The 9,140-nt window shown below is 54.3% G+C and overlaps 1 protein-coding gene across 1 annotated transcript in view; it reads left to right on the top strand.

Moving 5' to 3' along the window:
- Positions 1–8,753, top strand: part of TOR1A (torsin family 1 member A) — a 9,267-nt gene extending 514 nt beyond the window's left edge. Inside the window, exons 2-5 of the mRNA XM_008068392.2 lie at positions 438–703; positions 3,656–3,831; positions 3,923–4,050; positions 8,133–8,753. Of these exons, the coding sequence (XP_008066583.2) occupies positions 438–703; positions 3,656–3,831; positions 3,923–4,050; positions 8,133–8,383 (821 nt within the window). The 3' untranslated portion in view covers positions 8,384–8,753. The remainder of the gene's footprint in view (positions 1–437; positions 704–3,655; positions 3,832–3,922; positions 4,051–8,132) is intronic.
- Positions 8,754–9,140: the final 387 nt, after the last annotated feature.

Below are 9,140 nucleotides of genomic sequence, written 5' to 3'. Positions count from 1 at the left end.
CCGGGTGGGCTGCCTCGCGCCGAAGCGGGGCGACAGGCCGCAGACCCCTCCTGGGAGAGCTCTCCTCCTGGCTGGCTGGAGACTGGAAGCGTGGCGCGAACTCTTCCGGGGTGGAGTGGGAGGAGCAGTGCAGGGGTGAGGAGCTTGAGGCGGGAGGAGCAGTGCAGGGGTGAAGGGTGAGGGGCGCGAGCCGGTGGTCGGTGGAGCCGCGGCGGGAGGAGTGGGGGTTGGGGGCGTTTCCAGGCTTTCCAGGATAGGCAGGACCGGCCGAGGGAGGGTTCCCTGGACCGCCCTCCTTCGGGGCCAAGTGCTTACAGCCCCCAGTGCCTCGGCTTCCACAGGATGCTGGGAGTAGGGCTTAGCTGACCTCCTCGTGGGCCTGGAAACGTGGCTACTTTCCTTCCCCGCTCTTGACTGCCTGCCTTTGTCTCTCCCAGCGCTGCAGAAGGATCTGGACCACAAGCTCTTTGGCCAGCATCTCGCAAAGAAAATCATCTTAAATGCTGTGTTTGGTTTCCTAAGCAACCCGAAGCCCAAGAAACCACTCACCCTCTCCCTACACGGGTGGACAGGCACTGGCAAAAATTTTGTCAGCAAGATCATCGCAGAGAATATTTACGAGGGTGGTCTAAACAGTGACTATGTCCACCTGTTTGTGGCCACGTTACACTTTCCACACGCGTCGAATATCACCCTGTACAAGGCAAGGGCAGACGTTGGGAGTCCTTCCTGGATGTCACCGGGCTTGGGGGTTTCTTTAGGATGGATGGGTGTTGTAATGAGTGATCCTTAATAGTTTGTGTGTCAGTTCCCCTTTGAAAGATGTGGAAGTTACAGAGGGTTTGAGATGGACGGGGCCATTACACCATCAAAGTTTTCTGGTGGTTTCTCATCTGGGCTCAGTGGTTCATGCCTGTAATCCAAGCACTTTGGGAGGCCAAGGTGGGAGGATCGCCTGAGCCCAGGAATTCAAGACCAGCCTAGGCCACATAGCAAGACCTCATCTCTACAAAAATAAAAACAGTTGGGTGTAATGATATGCATCAGTAGTCCCAGCTTCTCTGGAGGCTGAGATGGGAGGATCGCTTGAACCCAGGAGGTCGAGGCGGTGGTGAGCCATGATCTTGCTGCTGCAGGCTAGCCTGGGCAACAGAGCGAGACCCCGACTCAAAGAAAAGCTTTGTGGTGGTTTCTGAAAATAGGTGCAGTGATACTCAGTTGTGTAAGTCGGGGAGGGGGGAGGATCATAGAATTTTAGTGATAGACACGATCAAATCCAACTAAAAGATTATATCACAATCACTTTGTGAAAGAGAAAACACTTTGAGAGAGGCCTAAGTGTGTTTGACTTAACTGTTGCAAACTGCCTTTACAGTTTAACTTGCTAATTAGCATCCACGCATGTTGGCAGCAGACATACCTGGGTTTGAGTCCTAACTCTCCCACCTACGGGCTCTTGTGTTCTTGGGAAGGTTGCCTGACCTCTCTGAGACTCAGGCTCTTCATTGCAAAGCGGTGCTTGTGAGAATTCCAGGAGCTCTTGTCTCAAGTGTGTAACATGGTGCCTGGCACATGAGTGTTCAAGTAAATGCTAGCTGTTGCCTTTTAGATCTTTGTAGCAGACCTGCAGGTTAGTTAGATATTTACCCCTCCCCTGTATGAACACATTTTCCCCTTCTACTTGGGTGAGTGCGTGGTTTACCCACTTGCCTGGAGTTCCCAGGATGTTGGACTTTCAGTGCTGAAACCGGACAAGTGCTAGGCAAATCAGGTGGGCTCGTCGTCCCAGCTAGGTGTGAAGCTTCGCCAAATTGGGAACTGAGACTGAGTGAGTTACTTGTCTGCCTCAGTTTCCTCAAACGCAGTAGTAGCTGTCTTGATGGGTCTTGGGAACTCAGTAAAATGTTGCATGCACTGTGTTTGGAGTAGCGTCTTGCCCGCAGCGAGTGCCAATATGTGTTCTCTGTTACTGCGTGTGAGTCAGGGGAGCAGAGTGGTGAACCCTTGGCTGCTGGAGCCTGGCAGATCTGGGCGTGCCTTTGTTGAAACAGTGACTCGCTTTGCAGCCCAGGCAGCCACTGCAGCTTCCTCAGGCTCCTCCCGTGTACACTGGGGCCAGGCCACACCTGCAGAGCAGAATTGCTGCTCAGGTGAGACACTTAAAGGGAACACTGTAGCCATGGTCACAGAAGCTAAGTAAACCCCAAAATATGACTAAGTCAGGACCTACACTGTAGCTTAAAGAGTCTTAGGAAACAAAGAGATCTTTTCTCCTTACCTTGATTGCCAGTATTTTTTAAAAATTACTTGTAGAGACAAGTTTGACTATGTTGCACAGGCTGATCTTGAACTCCTGGACTCAAGCAAAGCCTGGGCCTTCTAAAGTGCTGGGATTATAGGCATGAGCCACTGCACCTGGCCAATTGCTTAGTGTTATAAAAAGGACCTAAATATGTTCTTTTTTTTTGAATTGGAGTCTCACTCCATCACCCAGGCTGGAGTGCAGTGGCACACTCACGGCCACCCCAGCGTCGACCTGCTAGGCTCCAGCAGTCCTGCCTCGACCTTCCAAGTAGCCAGAACAACAGGCGCGCACTACCACGCCTGGCTAATTTGATTTATTGTAGAGATGAGGTCTTGCCAAGTTGCCCGAGCTGGTCTTGAACCCATGAGCTCATGCAGTCCACTCACCTCAGCCTCCCGAAGTGCTGGGATTACAGGCTGAGCCACCAAACCCGGCCCTAAATATGTTCTTATGGAATGTTTCTGGCTAGGCAAATGTATTTCAGGAACCTCCCGACATTATTCCAGAAACTTGAGTGTCTCCTCACCACACTCTTCCAAAGCACACGAGCTCTCTGGTTCAGGGGCTTTGCTTAAGTGAGCCTGTCTTCTCTACTTTCCCATCTGAAGGAGCACCTTCTCCGAGCCAGTCTAGGGACTGAATGAGGGAGTGGGACACTTGGTTACTGCCTTCTTCCAAGAAGATTGGTGTACACGGAATAGAGTTAATATTCTCTTTTCTACATTTTTTTGAGCTGGAGTCTCACCCTGTCACCCAGGCTGGAATGCCGTGGCATGATCACAGCTCACCACAGCCTCTGCCTCCTGGGCTCAGGATCCTTCTACCTCAGCCTCCCGCACAACTGGGACTACAGGCATGTGCCACTACACCCAGCTAATTTTTAAAAAAACGTTTTTTAGAGATAGGGGTCCCACTATGTTGCCCGGGCTGGTCTCAAACTCCTGGCCTTAAGTAATCCTTCTACCTCGGCCTCCCGAAGTGCTGGGTTTACAGGTGCGAGCCACTGCACCCAGCAGTATCACTGTTTTGATGACGAAAGACCAGGAATTCTGACAGCATCCATGTGGCCTTTTCAACACAGGAATGATAACCAGAGTGTGAGGCTTAGGAGTTAGGCAGTGCTGGGTTCCCATGAGGCAGGTTGAGTACGCTCTCTGCATTGTTTTCCTCATCTGTAAACCTGGTGTGCCAAGGCCCACTACGTGGCGTTGTTAGGAACAAAAGAGTGTGTGCATGTCAAGTGCTCCCTGCCGAGCAGCGAAGCTCCCTATGCAGCCGCTGTTCTGGGAGGTAGGAGCCATTCTGATGGCCTCTGCTGAGGATTTTGTATTGGCTCTCCCCTTGACTCAGGATCAGCTACAGCTGTGGATCCGAGGCAACGTGAGCGCCTGCGCCAGGTCTGTCTTCATATTTGACGAAATGGACAAGATGCACGCAGGCCTCATCGACGCCATCAAGCCCTTCCTCGACTACTATGACCTGGTGGACGGGGTCTCTTACCAGAAGGCCATCTTCATATTTCTCAGGTGAGGTCAGCGCTGGGCACGAAGGGTCCGTACTCCGGCCCAGGCTGGGGGCTCAGAAAAGCCAGCCTCATTCCCCGGAATTGTTTTGCAGCAATGCTGGAGCAGAAAGGATCACCGACGTGGCTTTAGATTTCTGGAGGAGCGGGAAGCAGAGGGAGGAGATCAAGCTCAAGGACATCGAGCACGCCTTGTCCGTGTCGGTCTTCAACAACAAGAACAGTAAGTGGGCCGTTGCCCACCAGCCCCATCTGGCTCGCAGTCCCGCGCCCTCAGTGTTGACGTGTCAGGTCACCATCACACAGGAAGCTGAGTAGAAATGCGGATTCTCAGACCCTTCTCCCGACAGAATTTCTGAGGGGAATCTGGTGTCTGACTCTCAGTGACTTGTATGCACTTGAAAATCCTCGGTTTTAAATAAAGGGGGAACTGGACACAGCTCACGCCCGAAATGCCAACACTTTGGGAAGGCAAGGCTAGAGGATTGCTTGAGCCTAAGAGTGAGACCAGCTTGGACAACTGTAGCACAGATCTCGTCCCTACAAAAAAATCAAAAAATTAGCCCGGTGTGGTGGCGCGTGCCTGTAGTTTTAGCTACTTGGGAAGCTGAGGAGGGAGGATCGCCTGAGCCAGGAGGTTGAGACTGTGGTGAGCTGTGGTCATGCCACTGTACTCCAACCTGGGTGACAGTTGAAACTCCAACTCAAAAAAAAAGGAGGGAATTGTTGATCATCAAGATCTCGAAAGTTAGTGTACCCATGTTCTTCGTGCAGGTGATTCGACAAGGAAGGCTTTTGTGAGCAGCTCAAGTGGGGGGATGACCTGTTGAGTCTTTCCCTTTATCAGCATTGCCCAGGGGCCAAACGGTGGCTGGGCCCTGTGTGAAACTCCCTGCATGTTCCATTTACTCTTCACAATAACCTTGTAGGATAATGGTCCCCAGCCTTTCTGGGACTGGTCTTGTGGAAGACAGTTTTTCCACAAACAGAGGGTGGGGCCAGGAGAGAGAGCACCACCAGGCACTAGATTCTCACAAGGAGCCTGCAGCCTAGACCCCCCTTGCATGCACAGCTCGTGATAGGGTTCCTGCTCCCATGAGAATCTAATGTGGCTGCTGCTGATCTGATAGAAGGCAGAGCTCCATTTGCCCCTGCACACCTGCTGTGTGGCCTGGGAATTGGGGACCCCTGTTAGAGTAGAGACTGAGGCTCGGAGGGAAGGAGCAGTTTGCCCAGGGCTGTGCAGCCTGTTAGGCATCTCTGATCCCAGAGCCTGAGCCTGTGACTTTGAGCTCACAGCTTCTCCAGGGGCTGTCATGAGACCTTTGACCTTGAACCCAGGGAGGTAGAAGGCCTTCGTGATGGAGGTGGAGTCACAGGCTGAACCCGTGGGAGCCTCATGCCTTGCTGTTGGGGTCTTTACCGGCTGGGGATCTCTTGTGGTAACCAAACCAGGGCCTCTGTGGAAGCAGACTCCCGAAATTCAGCATAGGGTATTGTATGTAAATACATGCAAATACAGTATTACTGAGGAAAGACAAATCGTTTATGTTGAGTAGTTGCTTGGCATGCCAGAAAACTTGATCACACGCAACAGAAAGCTTAGCCGCCTAGATCCCACGTTGTGGGTGGCTGAGAGCTATTCAAGGGTCCATGCTTGGGAGTCGCCGACCTGGCCCAGCAGCACACTCACTGGCCCAGGCCCATGGCTGGACGTTCATTTAGCAGGTGTTTCTTTTCTTTTTCTTTTTCTTTTCTTTTCTTTCCTTTTTTTAAAAATTTTTTTAATTCAGGGTCTCATTCTGTCACCTAGGCAGGAGTACAGTAGCATGATCACAGCTCACTGTGGCCTCAACCTCCTGAACTCAAGCAGTTCTGCCTCAGTCTCTCAAGTAGTTGGGACTGCAGGCCCCCGCCACCACACCTGGCTAACTTTTTTATTGTTTTGTAAAGATAAAAGTCTTGCTATGTTGCCCAGGCTGGTCTCAAACTCCTGGGCTCAGCAGTCCTCCTGCCTGGGCCTCCAAAGTGCTGGGATTACCGGCATGAGCCACCATGCCCAGCCTGGACTGTCGTTTTTTTTTTCTGAGTTGGAGTCTCATTCTGCGCCCAGCCACCGCAGCCTCGACCCGCTGGGCTCCGGCGATCCTTCCGCCTCAGCCTTCTGAGTAGCCGGAATTACAGGCGTGCGCTACCACGCCCGGCTGATTTTTTGATTTATTGTAGAGATGAGGTCTCACTGCCCAGGCAGGTCTCAAACCCGCGGGCTCAGGCAATCCACTCACCTAGGCCTCCCAAAATGCTGGGATTAAAAGATGAGCCACCGAGCCTGGCCTGGACTGTACTTTCAACCGAGTGGTCAGGGAAGGCTGCCTAGGAGGGTGGCATTTGGGTTGACTAGAGGCAGTGAGGCGCGTGGCATCGGAGGGAAAAGCGTCCCACCAGAGGGACAGCAGGTCCAAGGTCCCTGAAGAGGGCATGTGCTTGGGGTTGCTGCTTGGTCCCGCATGAGCACAGGAGGGCAACAGGAGGTGAGACAAGGTGTGGGACTGTGGTGGGTGCAGGTCTGAAAAGCCTGGTGGCCACAGTGAGCCTTGGGTTTTACTCCACGTGGAGGAGAGAGCCCCTGGGGGTTCCGAGTAGGCGGTGACAAGATCTGCCAGAGCCTTCACAGGACCTGGACAACTGCTGGGTGGAGAATGGACTGATGGCCACAGGGGCGGGGAGCCCGCATGGCAGCCCTCAGGGCAGCCATGTGTGGGGGACATGTCGGCCTCTGGGTGTGTTTGGAAGGAGGAGACAGTAAGAGTCCTGGGGTCGAATGTGGAAGCGAGCAGTTGGATGGGCAGCACGGCCTTTAGATCGGGTGGAGGGAGTTTGTGGGACGGTGTGTTCGGGGAGGGCAGGGATGTGGAGCTCCAGGGAGGCGTTGGGTTGCAGGGACAAAGGTGGGGCTGGTCGGTACCTGGTCTGTAAGGCCTCGGGGCAGTCTGAACTCTCTTGTTCTGCCAGAACGCTTCCGGGTCTGTGTGGCCCAGTCCTTGTCACTGAGGCTCTGCCCAATGCTGGCCCCTCTGCCCGGCCCTGGCTGCCACCCCAGCTCCGTGGCCTCTGCCCTCCGTGCTAGCTGCGCCCAGCAGCCTGGAATTTTCCCTTCACTGGTGTGCCAGGTGTCTCCTCGCCCAGAACGGTATGCCCGTGAGGACAGCGTCGCGGCTGCCCGGCTCTCAGCTTGGTCCCAGGCCCAGGGCGTGCCTGGTGCCCAGCAGGCTGTCGAGTCGTACAAGTGAGCTCGCAGAGGCGGGAGCTGTCCCACTTGTCACTGGTTAATTTTATTCTTTCCATGCCGGAGACTCCGCCCCATCCTGTCTGCCAAGCATGTATTGAGCGCCAGCAGTGATCAGAGCACCGTTTGGAATGAGAAGTATGGCCCCAGTGACAGGCGCTCGGGTCAGGGAGCTGAGTTGCAGTTAATGGTGGGGCAGAGGGAAGCGGGTCCCATGGACACCCTGGGCAGCCCCTGGGCTTTGTGTTGTCTCAGGATGGGGTTGTGTTCCGGGAACCAGGAGGGGGTGGGTGGTGCCGCGCCCGTGCCCTCAGGGTTTGCCACGGCGTGATCCCACCCAGCAGCGCTCTCAGGGAATTTTGTGTGGCCCCCAGATGCTCTGCAGAGGCAGCGACGGGGTTACCCTGTGGCTGGAGCATGGGCTGGAGCTCCCACGGGCTTCTCCGGCGTGAGGGGGCAGGGACTGATGGGACTCCTTGACCTGTGCTTCCTGGAAGCGCCACGTTGTGATTTGTGACTCTGCTGCCTGCCTGCTTGCTCCCCGGCCCAGGCCCTGGGCTATGAGCCCCTTTGCACTTCCCATCTCCGAGTCACACTGGGGAGGGCCCCCAAGCCCACAGTGAACAGGTCACCTGTCCACTGTGCCACATCACCCTGCCCCTTGCTGACAGAACTGCCGCAGCTCGGAGCTGTTGGTCAGCAGCGCCTTCCTCACTAGCTCAGGAGCTCCAAGTGGGCCGGGCCCACAGCTCTCCGCGGGGCCGGGTCCCAGCCCTGGGCCACAGTGCACACCCAGCAGACGTGTGTGGGGCCAGTGGGTGACACCCCACCAGACACGCCTGGGGTGGGTGGGAGGCCCCACAGTCGGAATGTGTGTGGCCGGTGCGTGGTGCCCCAGTAGATGTGTGTGGGGTGGCTGGGTGACACCCCAGGGGATGTGGTGGATGAATGGTGGGTGACTCCCCAGGTGACGTGTGGTGGGTGGGCATACGGATAACAGCTCCACGTTTCTCTTCCAGGTGGCTTCTGGCACAGCAGCCTAATTGACCGGAACCTCATAGATTATTTTGTTCCCTTTCTCCCCCTGGAATACAAACACCTAAAAATGTGCATCAGGGTTGAAATGCAGTCCCGAGGCTACGAAATTGACGAGGACATTGTGAGCAGAGTGGCCGAGGAGATGACATTTTTCCCCAAGGAGGAGCGAGTTTTCTCGGATAAAGGCTGCAAAACTGTGTTCACCAAGTTAGATTATTACTACGACGATTGACAGCCTGAGTCACTGCTGTAGTTGGAGAAACGCGACACTGTCCCTCCGCACGCCTCTGCCCACTCCGTCCCCGAGAGGAACCCAGTGAATGTTTCCTGTTGGATGGGCAGGAGCTCTCCTGGGCAGTTCCTCCCTGGGCCCTGCCGGCCATCGCTCCATAGGGCGTGTGGGCGTGGACCGAACCCTGCAGAGCCTTCAGAGCCGCGAGTGGCCAGCTCCTGCCCACTCCTTCCAGGGCTCCTGGTTTTTTTAAAAATTATATTTTGATTTCAGGTGTTTCTGTTTCAAGGAAGGACAAAGAAGTTTTATTGAACGTGTGGTAACTATTTAAAATGAATTTTAACATTATGAGAAACTTCTCAGATTCTAAGTTGTTGACTTTGTGTGCTCTTTCTTAAGTTCCCGCCATTCTCACATACGCCGTGACATAGCTTTACTGCAAAAGAGCCCAAGCACAGGTGCATGATGTTTATCCTGTAGGTGGCAGGAGCTGGGGATGGGACTGGAACACTCCCCAGCTCTGCCCCAGGATGTGCCAGCGCTGCCAGGCACGATGAAGTCTTCAGAAAAAAGACAAGAACACAAGGGGAGGTGGTCAGACACCACAGATAAGCCAAGTATCCTTTCCGAGGGTTTTCAGCTTAGTAACAATGTTAACTTAGTAACAGTGATCTTAGCAACACTGTGAACATTTGTTGTTGTTTTTTTGAGTTGGAACTCACTCTGTCGCCCAGACTGGAGTGCAGTGGCCGCTCCC

This window comes from Carlito syrichta, unplaced genomic scaffold (genome assembly GCF_000164805.1).
Source record: "Carlito syrichta isolate Samal-C Ts95f unplaced genomic scaffold, Tarsius_syrichta-2.0.1 Scaffold108139, whole genome shotgun sequence".
NCBI lineage: Eukaryota > Metazoa > Chordata > Mammalia > Primates > Tarsiidae > Carlito > Carlito syrichta.
This window is presented reverse-complemented; position numbering and strand designations above follow the sequence as displayed.